The following is a 22936-nucleotide window of genomic DNA, read 5'->3' as shown; positions in this document are numbered from 1 at the left end:
CAACATGGGAATATATTCCTCACACTGCAAGACCACCTCTACACCATGCAAGATCATGCTCTTAGTTGCCAAGTGATTCACTATGAGCTGCTACCAACGGGCCAAACCATCACTGGCTACTTCTACTCGCAGCAGTTGGAACGAGTGCAACAGGCACTGAAGCTGAAGGAGCTAGCATTGGATAATCACATGGGTGTATTGCTCTTTCATGACAGTGCCAGACTGCATGTGGCACGGGTGGCCAAGGATACCATACAGCAACTTGGCTGTACTGTCTGGATCTTCCGGAAACAGATTGTCACATCTTCCATTTTCTGGGCAACCACCTTCATTGAAAATCCATCGCAAATGAGACATACTTGGAGCAAGCACTCACGGACTTCTTTGCATCCTCGAGTGTTACTGCCAGTGCATTGCACAGCTGTAGACACGTTGGCAAAAGGTGCTGGATGCCAATGGGGAATACTTTGAGGACTAACAGTATGTAACATTTGCTCTGTACATACCTTTTTGTTTCTGATGATAAAAAATGGCAAGAACTTATTGGTTACCTTGTACTTCTTGAAGAAGAAAAATAACAACATATTATAAAGCAGCAGTGTTGCAAACTTTGGGACAATGTCCTGAATTTCACTTCTAGAATCGACCCTATGGATGCTACATGAACCAAATTTGGAGGGAAGGGTGACAAATGACCACTCTATGAAGATGCGTAATGCATGTGCCACAACTTTGAAAACAGAAATTACAAACGTTGGGCTTCCCCCTCCTCCCCCCCTGACCCTAAATTTTCAGAAATGTTGCTTTTTACTCATTCTTATATTTAGATTTTAAATTGTTCTAAAAGATGCAGTGGTTTAGCAGTTAAAACCTTTTATCTTCAATTTATCCCATAGTTATAAATTTTTCTTGTATATACGCATTGCTTGCACTTTAGAATTATTTCTCTTGTAGTCTATGGTTATTACTTGCATAAAAACACAGTTTTTTGTTGTGACGTTTCAGGAAAACACACGCACCCTCCATCAGACATTTACTTTTAGTTTGATTAAAAATACAGTTATAACAATGGTTAAAAATGTTAACAAAAAAGAATCAGTTATGCAATGGATGTTGTCAATGTTACATTGTTGTAATAAAGCAACTTAACTATGAGGTAAGCAGCTTTAAAAGACACCTTTAAAAGAGTAATGATGACGTGGGTAGGCTCAGCCTCCTGGCCTTATAGGATGCTTTGCCACTGGAAGCAGGTGATCATTTTGCTTCAATTCCTGAGTAAGTTGCACCTTGTAAACGAATAATCCAAGGTCTTTATGCAGAATTCTTCTGAGGCTAGTGCGGCTTATGTTTAGTTGCTGATATGTGTGGCGAGTTGAGGTTCTTGGGTTTCGGCACACACTTTCCGCAACAGCAGCAATATTCTGGACTGAGCGCACTGTATGAACACGAGGGTAACTTATGTTATCACTTAGCATGCCACTGTCACGAACTTCTATACAGCAGGCGCGGTTGGGGCAGTATTTCTTCTGAATTTTCTTTTCAACATTCGCACTGTTTCGGCAACACAACACTCACTTTGGAAATAAGTTTTCTGACTACCATGTGAGAGACTCGGGTTAGATTCCCAGCGGGGAGAACCAGGATTTTTTCCACCTGTTCAAACAGCTCCGGCACCCACCCAGCGACATATAAAGTGGGTACCTGGAGGAAACTATGGGGCTAAAGATGGACAGTGGCATGGTGCTGATCACATCACCCCCACTTTCGGCTGTGATGAAAAAAGTTAGGGCCCTAACCCACACCCCCTATAAGCCTTCATGGCATGGTGCAAAGTACAGGGGAGCACTTTATCTTTTTTTTATATATAGATATATATATTTCCCACCGTTGTTCCAGCATAAAACAATTCATTTCGTACCGTGGAAATATGCTACTGTGTTTCTGTCAAGGTTTTGAGTGCAAATAAGCTGTCAGTGTCAAAATAACATGTACTTTAAAAAGAAACCACCAGATGGCCCACCCTTTACATTTCATGTGTATCTTACATCTGTTTTACAGATAAACAAAGAAGTTGAAGAACAACATGGAAAAATCAACATGAACCATGTTTGTTTGAGATTTGATGCCTTTAAGAAAGAAGGAGGATTTTTATACCCCATATGTGGTCCTGTGTACTCCAATACAATCAGTAGCATGAGTAAGTTAACTGATAATAATATAAACACACATAGATTATTCAAATAATAAGATATTTAATGTTTCCAAAACTAATAAACATGTAGAAATATTTAGAAACCTGAAAATAACTTATTCTGAAAATTTCACCTAGTTTATCACAACAATTGTTATTTCTTGTATATATTTATTATATACTAATTAGATGTAATAGAAATAAAACACCAATACAGACATGCAAGTAAAACAAAAGGACAAGTTTCACAACTTCAAATTTTGTGGCAATTTCTATATACATATATGGATAAAAGCAAGGAGGGTCAAAAGGGCTAAATAAAAATCCAGGAAGGAGAAAGGAAACACTCACTGGACAGTGGAAAAATTCAAAATTTTCGGTAATTTAGTAGCATCATCGGTGTGAGACGAAAGAGACTGAACCGGAAGTTGGGGCCCTGCAGAGTTGCCAGGTCCCCATCGAAGAAGAAGCGGTGCGTAGAACGTAAAAAAATGACCCTGTTTCGTCACCAGGCTCGTCGAAAACTGTGAGTGTGTGGGATGGGTTGGGAGGGAGGGAGGGAGGGTGGGATGGATTGGATGGCTTGGGAGGGAAGTTGGGTGAGGTGCAGGCGTTACTGGGTGGCCTTGTTCAGGCCAGGTGGGGTGGTTGCACTCATTGCTGATATATAGGCCCTCTCCCATCTTTTGCGTACAGAGGTGTTGGCTGGTTGTGGTAGGAGATGGATGATCGCTCCCCGGAAGCAGTATTTGAAACGAATGTTGTGGTGGTTGGTGTGGACGGCGACAGTGAAGTATCAAACCTGCGACCCCCTGAAAATGGACGTGGTCTGTAGAGAAAATGAGTTTCATATTTTTTGAAAAAAAATTGAAGCAAAGGGAAGTATGTGGGTCCCCTCCCCTCAAAATGTGTTGTTTTTTTATTTTGCACGGGCGGCGGAATGCAAAATAAAAAACATGTGGACTTTTCTCGTAAAGATGAAGGGACAACAGGTGGCGGAGTCGTAGTACGAAGTCCCTTCGTTTTGGCGGTAGCTTCCCGTTGTCGGGGTGATGATTTGACATGGCGGCGGAGTCGTGTTTTCTTATTGTGCGCTACCAACCCCCCCCCCCCCCCCCCCCCGGCCCACAAATGCAACCGCCTTAGGTGCAAAACCTGCCCCATCCTCATTACCTCTCACACCCTCCAGGTGCACAGGGCCACTGGCAAATTTACCCTCCATCCCAAAGGGACCTGCCACGCCTCAAACCTAATCTACACCCTCACCTGCAATATCTGTGGTGATTTTTACCTGGGGGAAACATCAACCACCCTTCACCTCCGCATCAATAACCACCGCACCTCCACCCACAACCTGGACTTCACTGTCGCCGTCCACACCAACCACCACAACATCCGTTTCAACGACTGCTTCCGGGGAGCGATCATCCATCTCCTACCCCAATCAGCCAACACCTCTGTACGCAAAAGATGGGAGAGGGCCTATATATCAGCAATGAGTGCAACCATTCCACCTGGCCTGAACAAGGTCAGCCAGTAACGCCCGCATCTCACCCATCTTCCCTCCCAAGCCAAGCCATCCCTCATGCCCTCCCTCCCAACCCATCGTGCACACTCACAGTTTTCGATGAGCTTAGTGATGAAACAGGGTGTTTTATTTTTTTTTTTTTTTTCATTCTACGCACTGCTTCTTCTTCAATGGGGACCTGGCAACTCTGCAGGGCCCCAACTTCCGGTTCTGTCTCTTTCGTCTCACACCGATGATGCTACCAAGGTAGCAAAAATTTTGAATTTTTCCACTGTCCAGTGAGTGTTTCCTTTCTCCTTCTTTGATTTTTATATATAGATAGATATATGAAAAAAAGTTGGTTTACCGGCAGTATGCCAGGTAACATGGAAGAATATGTCACTGATATGAATTATATCTTATGTAGGATACTTTTTAAAACAACAGTAACTAAGATATTTCTCATAGTAAGTGTAACTCCAAACAATGTCACGTCAAAATTTATCATAAATCGTGATGGTACATGGTGCAAACCATACTTTAATACAATAACAAATAATGGGTTCTCTCTCTCTTTTTTATTTTTCTCTAGAAAGTGCTTCTACTGCTGAATTGAAAATCCTCCACACAAGTCGTTGTGCTGGAAGTTGCGAAGGAGGAGACGAAATCATGTTATTTACCAGCAAATTGAGAAAAGGTGAGTTTATGTGGATGTGAAACTTGACCCTTACACTTGAAAGAAGAGCACAAATTAAGAGTTTTTTATTATGTGATCCTTGTTAAGTATTTGCTTTTGTTTGTTACATTAAGAACAATTTTGTGATGTAATTGCCATATATTAATTATGGGAACATGGAAATATTCATTGTCAAAGCAGTTTTGAATAGAAGAATATCTTTTAATTGGTAATTTTAGGAAAAGAAGTTCCCCTTTTGTTGCAGTACTTCTTGAATATTTATTTTCCCCTCTTTTTATGTATAGGTGATGTGGAAGTAATCTTCTGTGAAGAACATGAATTCAAAGAAGTATGGCATAAAAAAGCAGACATAGTAATTTTCCATAATCAATGTGGAATCATTTTCAGGTAATCTTTTCCTCCATTTTCATATTAATTGCATTATATAAGTAAATTTCAATTACAAGAAGCACAGAAACTGCGATTTTGATAATTCTTGAAAAATTCACACTTGACCTTTCTCCGACATTGCAGTGAAGATTGCAGTATTATTCTAAATAAAATGAAAACACAATTGAATTTTAAATGTAATCTCTGCATTTTAATTTTTTTTTTTTAAAACTCAAATATATTTTAGAAGAATTAATTGTTCCTATTCAATTTCTTACATATATGCATTCTCTGGCTGTGATGTGATGACTTGTTTCATAAATATGGTGTTATATAAAATATATTACTCATTTTCATCTGAAATATAAAATATATTACTCATTTTCATCTGAAAAATTTCATTCTAAAACTTATGAAGCACAAAGGAACAGTAAGTTATCATTTCATTGTAGGACTCCACAGTACCATGACACGAGTATTGCAGAACCTGTTCAGGTCTTCTACTACCTGCAGAGACCCCGTACAGGGGAGAGAAGTGAGCCAATGGAGTTTAGATACAAGTCTGTTGCATCAGGTGAGACTAATATTTCTATTGGTCATTTGGTGTAGCCAGACCTCTCTGAAAATTTGCTAAATTGCACTCCTCTACAATGCAAACTTTTTCAGAACATTATTCTTTTTTAAAAAATTTTGGGGTGCCAAATTCAACCATCGCTGATTAGCTCTCATTGGTGTTCTTTCCATCCAAGGGAATGCAGCTGAAAGCATCTGCATGTGTTTTGTGATGTGCCCCATACCTTTGGACTATTTTTTTCACAATTGTGCAGTGACGTGTGGTGACATCGACACTTGGGTAGCAGTTGGTTGGTTGGTGTGGGTCATAATCCCCCTCCTTTAGAGGCCAATATTCCTGAAATAAAGAACGTCAAAGACCGGAAAAAAATTGCAAAATGAGGAATGACTACTAAAAATAGTACATGTAACTCCCACCCACTTTTGAAAATAAAAAACTATTTAATTTGACTATTAATCCCATGTTTGGATCTCGGCTTGGCCATGGGTGTTCTTTGTACTAGGGGCATTTACATTTGATTTAGACGGGCTGGTATTCAAACCCCGGAATAGACAAGCTGGCGTCACGGGCAGAGGTGGACTGCAAGGGTCCTGTGGAAAAAAAGAAATAGGCCAGCAACCATTCCCAGCAGATTGTGCGCAGTGTGTGGTGACAGTGCCCCGTCACATGCCACAGTGTTTAACTGGGCAAGTGAATTTGCAAGTGGGAACGAAAGTGTTGAGAACAGGAAGAGTAGTGATCAGCCAGTAACCACCCAGAATGACGCGAACATTGCACGTGTTTCTGAGGGTATTGCTGAAAACAAACACCTTATGTTCGATGAGTTGAAAAGTAAAACCATGCTCCATTGCCGCACGTTGCACCAAATTATCCATGGCAAGCTAAAATTGTCAAAAATCTATGCACATTGGATTCCACGATATTTAACACCAGTACAGAAATGAACCAGAGCTGCTGGCACTGCACGATGCTGATCTGGATGGGTTCTTCGCATGGTTGGGGACTGGTGATGAATCTTGGTTTCTTCATTACGTGCCGGAAATACATCAGCAGCCCATGCAATGGAAGCACAAGGGCAGTCCTGTACCCAAAAAGTTCCGGTTCACTCGATCCTGTGGAAAGCAAATAGCAACGTTATTGTGGCACGAACATGCCATCCTCATGGTGAATTGGCTCCCACCAAACATGACCATCAACAGCGATGTGTATTGTGCTTCTCTACAGAAGTTGCGTCGCCGGATACAGCAGTATGGCAAGAGAAAGTGGGCCACGAATGTCCTGTTGTTTCATGACAATGCTCCTCCACATACCAGCCACCGCACTGAGGATAAGGTGAGATCACTGGGGTTCACTGTGTTGGCACATCCTCCTTACTCACCAGACCTTGCACTGAGTGACTACGCCCTCTTCAATGAAATGAAGCCCTTATGTGGTGTCAGATTTCTGGACAATGACGCCCTCCAAGCAGCTGTCGGAGACTGGCTACGTGGTACCGTACGGCCATACGAAAGCAACTGGAGAGGTGGCAATGTTGCATTGCTCTTCAAGGAGAATACGTGGAAAGGGCTGAATCCTAACCTGGGAGCCCTGACTATCCACGACATGATACGTCTCATTAGTCTAAATCATTTGTAAATGCCCCTCGTATGTGTCCCTTCTTCAATTTTATCATATCACCTTCGCAATTAGCCAAAAGTGGCAGAAAAGCAAAGTAAAATAAACCAAATCAAATAATCAATCAATGATTTTATTTTATTTGTTACTTAGTGTCGCTTTTTGTCACATTTAAAGTTAATCGTGAAGATGATACGATAAAATTGATGAAGGGACAAACACATAGAACACCCATGCCCAGGGCAGGGTTCGAACCCAGGACATGCTGTGATAACCATTCCCCCACGATTCGTTGATTTGGTGTTTTAACCCTACAATTCATGAATTTTTTTAATGAAATAAAAAATATATATTCTATTCTCTAGACAACATAGCTATACACATGAAAAAATGTTTAAAAAATAAAAAGTGAAAAATATTAATTTTTGAACAATTTTCATAAATGTGACAAATGGCATTATCATGCATTGAGTTGTGATTATTTATTATTCTTAGTATACCGATTTCAACATAAAACATATACAAATGAAGTTTTCTTTCGAAAAATAGTGAAAATATTAATTTTATGCACAATTTTCATGTGACAAATGGCAACATCATGCATTGCGTTACTTTATAATTATTATAACATACAAGTTGCAACATTATACACAGTTGTCCACGAAAAACTGGTGTGCCTCATATCACTTGGTTTGAGACAAAACTTTCTCCTAAAAACGTGCTCTAGAAACGAGAACATGATCAGATATGGGGGAGGAGTGACGTTATGTGACGTGACCAGATGGGGAAATTAGTGGAATGGGTGAATATGGATGAAATAATAGTTTCTGAATGTCTGACAAGATGAGGTGTCCCAGTTTTTTTTGTGCCCAACCCTATACATTGCGGATTAAAAGTTGTGTCCACGTCACTGTCGTCGAAACCAAGATCCAATTTGCTACTACTGGGGATTTCTAGTATAATGTCCACAAAGCATATACAAGGGGCTGCTGAGAAGTATTGAGCCTTACCCAGAAAAAGTTCAGCTAGGAGGGTGTACTCGTCAATTCTTCTACATGTAATGGTGCAAAAATCGACTTTCTATGATTTTAACTTCCCTTTGTTTTTTATGCCCAATGTGAAAATGGTAGCACCTGCACAAAAGCTCTCCAAAGACGTAATCCTGTTGCATGACAATGCCTCGCCACATACTGCAGGTGAAACAATGGCGACACACAGACCTCCTTTCAAGTGTTGCCCCCATCCACCCTATTTGCTGACCTTGCTCCATCTGACTATTATCTGTTCCCCCATCTGAAAAAACACCTAATGGGACAACGATTTGCAACATGATGACGCACTTGGAGAGCTTTTCTGGAGGTGCTGCCATTTTCACTTTGGACCTGAAAAACGAAGGGAAGTTATGGATTGATTGATTTGTTGTTTTAAGTCCACTTTATGCACAGTAAGGCTAATCGGGACTGGAAATACAGTTTAAAGTGGGATCCGAACCACTATGTGCCTCCACCGGGTATAGAACCCAGGACCCCTTGGTTAGGGGACTACGCTACCATTGCACCATTACATATAGAAGAATTAACCAGTACACCCTGCAAATTTCACCCTCCTAGCTCAATGTTTTCTCAGTAAGTCTCAATACTCATCAGTTTTCCCTCGTATTGTCAACACTTTGCTCTATTCTCCTGGATTGTGTAATCCCAGATACAGGATGATACTGTATCGAACCCTTGAAAATATTGCTCATATACACAGGATCGGATTCACAACTCTCTTGACTCAAATCGCTATAACCGGCAGTTTACAAATGGTTAGTGGTTATGCAGAAAAAGAGAAATTCGAAATTAGTTTTCTGTCCGAAATCAGGACTCTCCAGGGCCGAGAGCGAGTGAAACATCCTGTATTCCATATATACTTTTCATTCATTCTCTCATTTGATCATCTTCTAGGTCAACATGACATTACAAATATATTATGTTAAATAATTAAATATAAGTAAATATCAACATGACTTACGATGTTCCAATGGAAGTTCAGAAAATTCCAACATTGCTTAAATGGCCAGAATTAAGATATACCAGGTGTAGAAGTATGAAACCGGAATTTGTTTGCAAGAAGTATCTGGCGAGCAGCATTTGACAAGTGGTCTTGCGGGATCCTTGCTGTCTTTCATTCAGTTCATGCGGAATCCATTTGCCCGCTTTCTGCACCTTTCCCATAGCTTTCAACCAAAGAGAAATGGCTTTCTGAGTCACATTCAATTGTTCCGCGATCTCCTGCTGCATTTGGGTATCATCTTCATCCAATAAGGCTTGCAATTCGTTGTCTTCGAACTTTTTCGGAGGTTCCAACGTTCCTCGTTTCGCAAGTCAAAATCTCCACTTTTGAATTTCTTGAACCACTCGAAACACTGTGTTTTCCCGAGAGCATGTTCGCCGTAAGCTTCGACGAGCATTCGATGCGATTCTGCGGTGGTTTTCTTCAAATGATAACAGAACACTAATACTGTCCGCAAATCGTAGTTCGTAGACACAGAACTCAACATGTTCCGGGTGTGCAACACCTTCCTCTGTCTGGCACTCGGGTTACTGTGTTCCGATATAACGTCCTCGGGAGTGGCGGGCAGCAGCTGGCACTGCTTACGCGATCTTCCGCGCCCTCCACTGCCGGCTAGCACCATCTATCGGCCAATTCCGGTTTCATACTTCTACACCTGGTACAGGGTGGCTCAAAAAGTCACTTCACTTAACACCCTCGGTACAAGGGCACTGCAGCGTGAAACATGGAAATGGTGATGACCAATTGTTGCCAGGCCAAGGGGGAACCACATTGACGCCACCCACACGGGCAGCAGCCATCTTGATGTTCGCCATCTTGAATTCAACTTCAGAATTTTAAATGGGAAGGGGGTGATATGATATATCGAATCAGGCTAGAATTTCACGAGAAATGCAAAGGTGAAGGTTTTTTTGATGTATCTTTAACCAGTAAAAAGTTATGACTGAATTCTTGTACCAATTTGCTCCTTTTTGAGGTGTTACAAAAATGCCTTAAAATTTGTTTAGTGCATCGGTAATGCATCAAGATCAAAGTGACGTCTAGGGAGAGAAGTTCACATGCCATTGCACAAGATATTAATCGGATACATCCATGAAGAGCTGTGCATTATGAATGGTTGTCGCGAACAATTACAGTGTGATACTTCCATTAAATGAAAAGTCCTTCACAGTGACAAGGCTAATATTTATGTTCATAAGGAAGTTCATAAACAGAATATTCAATGCTTTGTATCTGGTAACTCAATTTCGACAGATCAAAGCTGAATGGTTAGTGCTGGTAAGTTAATGGAGTGGCGTGCTGTGTGGAACACGATTGGTTAGTCAATTTTTCATCAACGGAACCTTAAATGCTTAGGGCTACTTGGATTTGTTAAATAAACAGGTTTTTTCATCCTTGCTTATGGAAGAAGATACTTTTTACAGAGTTTTTTCAATAGGGAGGAACACCAGAATACTATGGGAACGTTGTGAAGCAGTTTCTGTCCAAAGTTAGTTATCAGATGACAAGGGTCGCATATTCTGTTTATGAACTTCCTTATGAACATACACATTAGCCTTGTCACTGTGAAGGACTTTTCATTTAATGGAAGCATCACACGTGGATGTATCCAATTAAAATCGTGTGCAATGGCATGTAAACTTCTCTCCCTAGACATCACTTTGATGTTGATGCATTACCAATGCGCTAAACAAATTGTAAGGCATATTTATAACACCTCGAAAAGGAGCAAATTGGTACAAGATTCAGTCATAACTTTTTACTGGTTAAAGATACGTCAAAAAACCTTCACCATTGCATTTCTCGTGAAATTCTAGCCTGATTTGGTATATCATATCACCCCTTTCCCATTTAGAATTCTGAAGTTGAATTCAAGATGGCGGACATCAAGATGGTTGCTGACCGTGCGGGTGGCATCAATGTGGTTCCCCCTTGGCCTGATAATGATTGGTCATCACTATTTCCATGTTGCACGCTGCAGTGGCCTTGTACCGAGGGTGTTAAGTGAAGTGACTTTTTGAGCCACCCTGTATTTGAAAACAGTTTTATCTAGACATCCCAACTGACAATACTAACAGCGATCAGCCTCCAATTCATCACAATATCCATCGAAATAATATTATCTGATTCCATGCAATGTTGGTGGTAGATGCACATTGCACGGTGTTTCGGTTTCCACTTTAAACTGTAGGTCCAGTCCCGATTAGCCTTTTGTGCATAAAGCGGTGTTAACTAACCCAAACAAGTAACAAGTCCATGTGATGAAAATTCAAATATATTCTTTTTATAAAAATAATTTTTCATTTTATAAGAATAATTTTTCATTCTACCACAATTTAGTCTATCTCCCTAAGATAGAAGTCCCCATTTATTTTCTTTCACCTTACGTCGACTAATTGTGCGAGGTAGAAAATGTCCACCATACGTTCCTTGCCGATCGTACCGCTTGCACCGTTACTAAAACGAGCTTGTTCCACCCCTTTTGACGCGAAGATGCTCTCGCACATTGTTGCAACATTTATTCCCATATGATTTGGTATGGAGGCTGGTGCTTTGGTTGCCACGTGATCAAGGATGATTACTGACAGTTATCGCAGCCAATGTGGTCAAGTTATGACTGTCAAACACCAGCGTGCGCTTTGAATCACCAGCCAGTCATCATGATGTCACAAGTAGTTCCTTTCTATTCACGTTTTACGAACACTATTGTATTTCGTTGGTTCCTCGCTTTGGGGTTTGGTGCTTGTGGCTTCCTCTTATATAACGTTTCATCAACACAGTGTGTGACCTAAGAAAAAAAATGAATAACGATTCCTCGCAATACTCTTAAGTTTGCATATTCCTCTCTTGGGTGTGCTGTGCTTGTCTGCCCATTCTTTGTCAATATCTCAACTTCCATGGAGTGTATAGCAGCCACACCCAGATTCCCAGTATCCTCGGGAGTAGCTCTATTACGTGTAAAAATCTCGGTCCAATCAGAGCACCTTTAAAACTTCCTCTGTCATGAAAAGTACAGCTTCCTCTTAATCGGGGGTTGGAAAACATGGGGTGTGGGTGGGTGTGTGGATGTGTGCGTACTGACCCACACCATGTACGGATCCACTGATGACAAAGACCTTACCTGCTCCCCCACAACACCCCCCCCCCCAACCAATTCCGCCTGCTTTTTGACACACACCTTTTTGCCCGCAACCTCTGATGGCAACATTTCTGGGCCAAACACCCCTCACTCCAGACCACTACCAATGAAACCCACCCAAGCCTCCTTCAATTTTGCTCCCCCTCCTCCCAAGATCCTCCTTCCCTGCCTACCAACCATCCCTTGGAAAGGTACATTACCGCCATCATTTCCACCACCTCTGACAGCTCAATCCTAAATGACATTCACAACCAACCAAACCTCAACTCCTCCCAACAAAAAGCTCTCCTAGATCTCCGCAACAACCATAACATCAAAATCCTCGCTGACAAGGGGTCCACCACGGTGGTCTTCAACTCTCAAGATTGCCTGGTGCAGAGGCCACTCTCCAGTTGGCTGACTCCTGCATCTACAAACCCACCACAGTTGAAGTATCCTCCACCCACCTTAAGAAAATCCAGGAATTCATCCACATCCGAGTCCCCCCCTGAAGGCCTGACAGCTCCTACCACAGCCATTTTAGTTCCTAACAACCCCTGCACCCCCACCTTGTATCTACTACCCAAAATTCACAAACCTGGCAACCCTGGTAGACCCATTGGGTGCAGCTGTAACTCACTTACTGAAAGAATCTCAACCTTTGTTGACTTCCATCTCCAGCCTCTTGTGAAAGCTCTGCCCTCCTACCTCCGTGACACCAACCACTTCCTCCAGAAAATCAGCACCCTTCCACCATTGCCCCCAAACACCATCCTTGCCACCATCGACGTCACTTCCCTCTACACCAACATACCCCACTCCCATGGCCTCCGCACCATAGAATTCTTCCTCAATAACAGACCCAAACCTCACAACCCCAGCATCAACTTCCTGACCCACCTAGCCCACCTTGTCCTCACATGTAACAATTTCACCTTTGAAAACCAAAATTTCTTACAGATCCGAGGTACAGTCATGGGTATCAGAATGACCCATCTACACAAACCTTTTCATGGGCAAACTTGAGCAAGAGTTCCTGGATACCCAACCCCTCCAACCCTTCCTCTGGCTCCGATTCATCGACATTTTCATGCTCTGGACACATGAAGAACCATCCTTATCAGCATTCCTTAATCACTTCCGTTCCATAAGGTTCACCTGGACCTACTCCCCCAACCAGATCAGCTTCTTGGATGTGGATTTGCACATCGAGGGAGGACATCTGAAAACCTCTATCCACATAAAACCCACCAACCACATGCAATACTTACATTTCTCCAGCTCCCACCTGTTCCACACAAAAGAAGCCATTCCATTCTCTCTGGGCCTCAGGGGACAGCGCCTGATCACTTCACCCACCTCTCGCCAGAATTATAACCTCCGCCTACATCAAGCCCTGGTAAACCGTGGATATCCCTCCACCCTGGTGACCAAACAAATATTGTGAGCTGTCTCACACCACTACCACCAAGAAACCTGCTGCCACCAACCCACCTGCACTCATCACCCCGTATCATCCCCACCTCAACAAAATCAGGCACACACTACACTCTTCTCTCCCAATTCTCCCCAGTGATCCTGAAACCAAAATCATATTACCCGACCAGCCCTGAGTAGTTTTCAAATGCCCCCCCAACCTCCAAAACATCCTTGTCCACAACACTCCCTCACCACACACCAAACATCCCCCTGCCCATAAATGCAACTGCCCTATGTGAAAAACCTGCCCCATTCTTATTACCTATCACACCCTCCAGGTGCACATGGCCACTGACAAATTTACCCTCCATCCTAAAGGGACCTGCCACACCTCAAACTTGAGCTACATCCTCACCTACAACATCTGTGGTAATTTTTACCTGGGAGGAAACATCAACCTCCCTCAACCTCCGCATCAATAACCTCCATGCCGCCACCCTCAACCTGAACTTCACTGTCGCTGTCCATACCAACCACCACAATAACCCTTTCAACGACTGCTTCCGGGTAGCGATCATCCATCTCTTACCCCAACCAGCAATCGTTGAAAGGGATGTTGTGGGGGTTGGTGTGGACAGTGACAGTGAAGTCCAGGTTGTGGGTGGAAGAGCGGTGGTTATTGATGCGGAGGTTGAGGGCAATAGATGTTTCCCCCAGGTAAAAATCACCACAGATGTTGCAGGTGAGGATGTAGATTAGGTTTGAGGTGTGGCAGGTCCCCTTGGGATGGAGGGTAAAATTGCCAGTGGCCGTGTTCACGTGGAGGGTTTGAGAGGTAATGAGGATGGGGCAGGTCTTGCACCTGGGGCGATTGCATTTATTGGCAGGGGGTTATTTGATGTGTGGTGTAGGAGTGTTGTGGACCAGGATGTTTTCGAGGTTTGGGGGACATTTGGAAACTACTCTGGGCTTTTCGGGAAATATGATTTTGGTTTCAGGATCACGGTGGAGATTTGGGAGAAGAGAGTATAGTGTGTGTGTGATTTTGTTGAGGTGGGGATGATATTGGGTGATGAGTGCAGGTGGGTTGGTTGCAATTGTACTCAAATTATCCAGCAATAAGCTGAGCACTGATGAAATAGCTGTTTTATCCCAAGGCTTGACCTTCTCCCCCACAACTCCCCCCAACCAATTCCGCCTACTTTTTGACATACACACATTTGCTCGCAACCTCCGATGGCAACATTTCTGGGCCAAAAACCCCTCACTCCAAACTACTACCAGTGAAACCCACCCAAGCCTCCTTCAATTTAGCCCCCCTCCTCCCAAGATCCATCCCCCTGCTCACCAACCACCCCTTGGAAAAAAACATCACTGTCATCATTTCCACCACCTCTGTCAGCTCATTCTTAAATAACTTTCACAACCAACCTAACCGCAACCCCCCCCCCCCCCCAACAGAAAGCTCTCAGAGACCTCCGCAACAACCACAACATCAAAATCCTCCCAGCTGAAAAGGGGTCCACCATGGTGGTCTTGAACTCTCAAAAGACTACCTGGCGGAAACCACCCGCCAGCTGGCTGACCCCCTCCACCTACAAACCCACCACAGTTGACCTATCCGCTGAACACCTCAACAAAATCCAGGACATCATCCACACCCGCAGCCTCCCTGAAGGCCTGACAGCTCGTACCATGGCCATGTTAATACCTGACAAACCTCGCACCCCCACCTTCTATCTATTACCCAAAATTCACAAACCTGGCAACCTTGGTAGACCCATTGTGTGCAGCTATAACTCACCTACTGAAAGAATCTTAACCTTTGTTGACTCCCATCTCCAGCCTCTTGTGAAAGCTCTGCCCTCCTACCTCCGTGACACCAACCACTTCCTCCAGAAAATCGGCACCCTTCCACCATTGCCCCCAAACACCATCCTTGCCTCCATAGATGTCACTTCCCTCTACACCAACATACCCCACTCCTATGGTCTCCGCTCCATAGAATTCTACCTCAATACCAGGCCCAAACCTCACAACCCCAGCACCAACTTCCTGACCCACCTAACCCACCTTGTCCTCACTTGTAACAATTTCACCTTTGAAAACCAAAATTACCTACAGATCCGAGGTACAGCCATGGGTACCAGAATGGGCCCCATCCTATGCAAACCTCTTCATGGGCAAACTTGAGCAAGAGTTCTTGCTACCCAACCCCTCCTCTGGCTCCGCTTCATCGACATTTTCATGCTCTGGACACGTGGAGAACCATCCTTGTCAGCCTTCCTGGATCAACCGTTCCCTAAAATTCACCTGGATGCACTCCCCCCCAACCAGATAACCTTCCTGGATGTGGACGTCCACATCGAGGGAGGACACCTGACTACCTCCAACCACAAAACCCACCAACCACATGCAATACCTACACTTCTCCAGCTTGCACCCGTTCCACACCAAAAAAGCCATTCCATTCTCTCTGGCCCTCAGGGGACAGCGCCTGAACACTTCACCCACCTCCCTCCAGAATTATAACCTCTGCCTACACCAGGCCCTGGTCAACCGTGGATATCCCTCCATCCTGGTCACCAATCAAATATCGCCATACCACTACCACCAAGAAACCTGCTGCCACCATCCCACCTGCACTCATCACCCCGTATCATCCCAACCTCAACAAAATCAGGCACACACTACACTCTCTTCTCCCAATTCTCCACCGTGATCCTGAAACCAAAATCATATTTCCCGACCAGCCCTGAGTAGTTTTCAAATGCCCCCCACCTTCAAAACATCCTGGTCCACAACACTCCTACACCACAGATCCAACACTCCCCTGCCCATAAATGCAACTGCCCCAGGTGCAAAACCTGCCGCATCATCTTACCTCTAACACCCTCCAGGTGCACACGGCCACTGGCAAATTTACCCTCCATTCCAAGGGATGCCACACCTGAAACCTTATCTACATCCTCACCTGCAACATTTGTGGTGATTTTTACCTGGGGGGAAACATCTACTGCCCTCAACCTCCGCATCAATAACCACCGCTCCTCCACCCACAACCTGGACTTCACTGTCGCCATCCACACCAATGACCACAACATCCCTTTCAACGACTGCTTCCGGGTAGCGATCATCCATCTCCTACCCCAACCAGCCAACACCTCTGTTCGCAAAAGATGGGAGAGGGCCTATATATCGACCATGACTGCAACCACTCCACCTGGCCTGAACAAGGCCAACCAGTAATGTCCCTACCTAACCCCACCTCAACTTCCGGTTCCGTCTCTTTCTCCTCACACCGATGATGCTATGAAGTTAGCGAAAATTTTGAATTTTTCTACTGTCCGGTGAGTGTTTCCTTTTACCTTCTTTGATTTTTACTTAGCCCTTTTGGACCTCCTTGCTTTTATCCATTATACAGGGTGTCATTTTAATGGCGCCCACGGACCACAGATTCATATAGAGGACATCAAAACAAACAACATTTCTCAGTAACATTTTTCTCGTTGGTACGTCGATTCAATGCTACAGCCGTTCAAAAAAGACCATTTTGCAGCCTGGATGCTGGCAACCCAACACAACATTTGATCGTATCTGTGACGTTATTTCCTGCAGTGAAACAGCACACGGCAGGGTTGCAAGGAACACGTAAATTTTGTGAAAAATTATTAACTACCAACTACATTATTAGCTGTAAAACAAAGCGAGAAACGCATCCAGTAGACCGACTATCGTAGCCTACCAGCCAGAAGATCAACAGGCATCTCAGGAGAAGGGGAAAGTGAACCAACGATATGAAAAATGCTAAAAAAAAATATTGAAAATGAAGTGCCAGTATCGGATTTTGTCTCAGCCAACATGTCAAATATCAACAACAATAAATGTTATTGGACTTACAGCTTACATGTGGCTGTTTACGCCCAACTACATGTCAAATATTTGCAAATCTCTGTGCAAGGTTAATATCTACAGGTTTGTGTCCAGATGCCATGTGGTACTTTTGTACTGATAAGGGAAGTATCCGAGGTTCACGTTGTTACATTACGGCTAAAACACGTACAACCACAGTAACAATTTTATGATGAATCAGTAACGAATGTCCTGTTCACAGCTGCAACTACTACATGTGTATCCGGTGCATGGATAAACACAGTTGTCGGAGAGCTTGTATTACTACTACTTATCTCCCTATATTTTCAACGATTTTTACCACTTGCCTCATAATGCCCTGAATATACATTATATTAACTTATGTGTTGCTTAAATTTGGAATTTTGAGTTCTTTCATTTCTATTTTGTCATCTGTTCAGTTTCATTGTGTCACAGACAATTAGTATCAGAAGGACAAAGTGGATAGACTAAATTGTAGATGCCAACTTGGTAACTAGATTTGTAAATATTTGACATGTAAACTGAGGCAAAATTCGATATGACCACTTCCACTTGAGTTCTATTTTATTTCTATCATTTTTCGTATCATTTGTTTACTTCCTGTTACGTTACAGAACGTGTTTTCTCGTTTCGTTTTACGGTACATAATGTGGCTGATTGTAGCTATATCATTTTTCACAGAATATGTGCGTTCCTGGCAACCCTGGAACGCATCGCTTCACCACAGGATATGACGTCACAATGCAATCAAATGTTGTGTGTGGTTGCCAGCATTTAGGCGGCAAAACAGGCTTTTTTGGGCGACTGTAGCGCAGAAACTACGTACCAACGAAAAAAATGTTACTGAGAAAAGTTGTTTGTTTTGATGTCCTCTGTACGTTTCTGTGGTCCGTGGGCGCCATTTAAATGCCACCCTGTGTGTGTGTGTGTGTATATATATATATATATATATAAAGTGAAAGAGGAGAGAGGAAACACTCACCGGACAAAGAAAAAATTCAAATTTTCGTGATGCTATATATCACATCTTCAGGAGTAGAGAGACGTTGTATAATTAAGTGACTGGAGGGAAGAGTAAGCATGCCCTGCAGTGTTGCCAGGTCCCGAAGAAAAAAAAAGGTGTTGACAGTACCACACAAGAAAAACGGTTCTTTCGCCTGGCTTGTCGAAAACTGTGAGTGGTGGGGTGGGGGTTGCTTGGGAAAAGGTGGTGGTGAGGGTGAGGATAGGGGATGAGGGGGGTTATTGGGTGGCCTTGTTCAGGCCTGGAGGTGTGGTTGCATTCATGGTCGATATGTAGGCTCTCTCCCATCTACGTATTGAGGTGTTGGTGGATTGGGGCAAGGAGTGGACGATCGCTGCCTGGAAGCAGTCATTGAAAGGAATATTGTGGTGATTGGTGTGAATGGCAACAGCAAAGTCCAGGTTTTGGGTAGAGGAGCGGTGGTTGTTGATGCGGAGGTTCAGGGCTGTGGATGTTTCCCCCAGGTAGAAGCTCCCACAGATGTTGCACGTGAGGATATAAATTAGGTTAGAGCTGTTGCAGGTTCCTTTAGGGTAGAGGGTGAATTTGCCGGTGGCAGTGTGGATCTGGAGTGTGCGGGAAGTGACAAATATGGGGCAGGTTTTGCACCTTGGGCGGTTGCATTTGTGGGCAGGTGCGAGTTGATTGTGGGTAGGTGGATTGTGGTGGACCAGGATGTTTTGGACATTGGGAGGGCGTTTGAAGACAACTCTGGGCTTGTCGGGGAAGATATTTCTGTTGTCAAGATCACTGTGCAGGATGGGAAGGAGGGAACGTAGAGTGTGTCTGATTTTGTTGAGGTGGGGATGATATTGCGTGCCAAGTGCAGGGGGATTGGTGGCAGGTTTCTTGGTGGGAGTGTATGAAGCAGCTCGGGATATTTGTTTGGTGACCAGGGTGGAAGGATATCCACGGTTGGTCAAGGCTTGATGTAAGCTGAGGTTATAGTTCTGTCGGGAGGTGGCTGAGGTGTTGAGGCGTTGACCTCTGAGGGCCAGGGAGAATGGGATGGCTTTCTTGGTGTGGAACGGATGGGAGCTGGAGAAGTGTAGGTATTGCATATGGTTGGTAGGTTTGATGTGGATGGAGGTTTCCAAATGTCCTTCCTTCATGTGCACATCCACATCCAGGAAGGTGATTTGGTTGGTGGAGTGAGTCCAGGTGAAATTGATGGAGCTGAAGTGGTTAAGTTTGTCTAGGAAGGTGGTCAGGGAAGGTTCTCCATGCGTCCAAAGCATGAAGATGTCATCGATGAAACGTAGCCAGAGGAGAGGTTTGAGAGATTGGGTCTCCAGGAACTCTTTTTCAAATTTGCCCATGAACAGGTTGGCATAGGATGGGGCCATTCTGGTACCCATGGCTGTGCCCCGGATTTGGAGATAGTGCTTGTCCTCGAAGGTGAAGTTGTTGCACGTGAGGACAAGGTGAGCTAGATGGGTCAGGAAATTAGTGCTGGGGTTGTGGGGTTTTGGTCTGTTGTTGAGGAAGGATTGTATGGAGCAGAGGCCATGGGAGTGAAGTATGTTGGTATAGAGAGAAGTAACATCGATGGTGGCAAGGATGGTGTTGGCAGGTAATGGTGGGAGAGTGTTAATTTTCTGAAGGAAGTGGCTGGTGTCCTGGAGGTAGGAGGGCAGAGCTTTAACAAGAGGCTGGAGGTGGGAGTCGACAAAGGCTGAGATTCTTTCAGAAGGTGAATTGTAACTGGACACGATGGGTCTGCCAGGGTTGCCAGGTTTATGGATCTTGGGCAGCAAGTAAAAAGTGGGGGTGCGGGGGTTGTCTGGGATGAGCATGGATATGGTGGAGGCTGTCAGGCCCTCCGGGGGACCTCGGGTGTGGATAAAGTCCTGGATTCTGTTGAGGGGTGTGGCTGAAAGGTCGACCGTGGTGGTTTTGTAGGTGGAGGAGTCGGCCAGCTGGCGATTGGCTTCCGCCAGGTAATCTTGAGAGTTCAAGACCACCGTGGTGGATCCCTTGTCAGCTGGGAGGATTTTGATGTGGTGGTTTTGGCGGAGATCTTGAAGGGCTTTATCTTGAGAGGGATTCAAGTGGGGTTTGTTGTGGAGGTTGTCAAGAAATGAGCTGTCAGTGATAGTGGAGATTACGGCAGTGATGTATCTTTCCAGGGGGTGGTTGGTGGGCAGGGGGGGTGGGTCTTGGGAGGAGGGGGTGCAAAATTGGAGGAGGCTTGAGTGGGTTTCATTGGTTGTGGTCTGGGGGGAAGGGTTTTTTTGCCCAGAAGTGTTGCCATCTGAGGTGTCTGGCAAATGTGTGGATATCGAAGAGGAGATGGAATTGGTTGTGGGGAGTTGTGGGGGAGAAGGTGAAGCCTTTGGATAGAATATCAATTTCGTTAGGGGTGAGATTGTGGTTGGACAAATTTAGTACACTTTGGTTGTGTTGGGGTAGGTTAGGGTCGTTGGTGACCATGGGTCTGGTGAGGGTGGGTTTGTGCGTGGACTGGTTGTTTACCAAGGTGCGAGAATTGTGGGTGCAGCTTTGGTGTTTGTGCGGTTCTATTAGTGATGCTGGAGGGCAAGGGAGGGTCAGGCAGTAGAGGGCATGTGGATTTGGGAGTGATACATCCTGGTCCACCACAATCCACCTACCCACAAATGCAACCGCCCAAGGTGCAAAACCTGCCCCATATTTGTCACTTCCCGCACACTCCAGATCCACACTGCCACCGGCAAATTCACCCTCTACCCTAAAGGAACCTGTAACAGCTCTAACCTAATTTATATCCTCACGTGCAACATCTGTGGGAGCTTCTACCTGGGGGAAATATCCACAGCCCTGAACCTCCGCATCAACAACCACCGCTCCTCTACCCAAAACCTGGACTTTGCTGTTGCCATTCACACCAATCACCACAATATTCCTTTCAATGACTGCTTCCAGGTAGCGATCGTCCACTCCTTGCCCCAATCCACCAACACCTCAATACGTAGAAGATGGGAGAGAGCCTACATATCGACCATGAATGCAACCACACCTCCAGGCCTGAACAAGGCCACCCAATAACCCCCCCTCATCCCCTATCCTCACCCTCACTACCACCTTTTCCCAAGCAACCCCCCCCCCCCACCACTCACAGTTTTCGACAAGCCAGGCGAAAGAACCGGTTTTTTTTGTGTGGTACTGTCAACACTTTTTTTTTCCTTCGGGACCTGGCAACACTGCAGGTCATGCTTACTCTTCCCTTTAGTCACTTAATTATACAACATCTCTCTACTCCTGAAGATGTGATATATACCGTCACGAAAATTTGAATTTTTTCTTTGTCCGGTGAGTGTTTCCTCTCTCCTCTTTCACGTTTTATTTAGCCCTTGTGGCCCTCCTTCCTTTATATATATATGAATGGCTTATTGCAGAAAGGGACCTGAGTCACATTTTTGAGGTATCGGAGTTAATGGAATTTTTGATTATCCTAGTTACAGACACATCTTTTGGTGCAGAAAGGAAGTCAGTCACACGAGGCTATAGCCAATAAAATGCACAGTGAAAAGTGTACTTTAATGCAGAAAGGTACCTGAGTCACTGACTCGGGTCCCTTTCTGCAATAAACTTAGTCGTATTTATACGTTGTACGAACTGTGTACGCTAATCTGTAATGCAGCTCGAGGCGGTAAAAATACTGTCAAGCTTATTGACACCAGTAACATTATTGGTTTCGCAACGTGGTGACCTCATGTCTATAAAAAAAATGTGGCATTTGTGAAAACTACCATGTGTTCCTACAAGAATAGGCAGTATTTTCACATTTCCAAGTATCATTCCTTTGATAGATTGATTGATTGATATGTTGTTTTAAGTCCACTTTATACACAGTAAAGCTAATCGGGACTGGACCTACAGTTTAAAGTGGGATCCGAACCACTTGTGCCTCCACCGGGTATCGAACCCGGGACCCCTTGATAACAAGGCGACGAGGGCCTCCCCCATGGCGCAGTGGTAGCGTCATTGCCTTGTAATCGAGGGGTCCCGGGTTCGATACCCGGTGGAGGCACAAGTGGTTCGGATCCCACTTTAAACTGTAGGTCCAGTCCCGATTAGCCTTACTGTGCATAAAGTGGACTTAAAACACCAACTCAAACCAAACCAAGAACAAGGCGACGACGCTACCACTGCGCCATCCGGGAGGCCTATCATTCCTTTGAATACTGTGTTGAACATAAGGGTACAGTCAAGGTTTCCGAATTCATCAAAGCTTTGACGTCTTACACCTTCTATCTGTCCAAAGGTGCAAGAATTGTAATTCCTACGTCACTTACGTTCCCTGTTGCACGTATGCCGATCAAGCTTACTAAATTGAAGGACATACGAACTGCCTTGTCGTATGTACCAGATGATGTCAAAGGATTTTATGAAGATATTCTTCAGTGGCCCACTACACACGGCAATGAAACAGACTCAGATGTAGAATAACACATGCATGTATGAGCTCGTACATTATTGTACTTCATACACC

General features: G+C 44.3%; 1 protein-coding gene across 2 annotated transcripts in view; it reads left to right on the top strand.

Annotated features, from left to right (window-relative positions):
* The window catches only part of LOC145988802 (uncharacterized), a 110668-nt gene that overhangs the window by 55145 nt on the left and 32587 nt on the right, over positions 1-22936 (top strand). For both annotated transcript variants that reach the window (XM_083123996.1, XM_083123995.1), the window contains exons 6-9: positions 2059-2197; positions 4291-4395; positions 4680-4782; positions 5217-5338. In XM_083123996.1, coding sequence (XP_082980122.1) covers positions 2059-2197; positions 4291-4395; positions 4680-4782; positions 5217-5338 — 469 coding nt within the window. The remainder of the gene's footprint in view (positions 1-2058; positions 2198-4290; positions 4396-4679; positions 4783-5216; positions 5339-22936) is intronic.

Source organism: Lepisma saccharinum, chromosome 6 (genome assembly GCF_977018435.1).
Source record: "Lepisma saccharinum chromosome 6, izLepSacc3.1, whole genome shotgun sequence".
NCBI classification, from domain to species: Eukaryota; Metazoa; Arthropoda; class Insecta; order Zygentoma; family Lepismatidae; genus Lepisma; species Lepisma saccharinum.
Note: the sequence above shows the minus strand (reverse complement) of the source record. Positions and strands in the feature narration are given on the sequence as shown.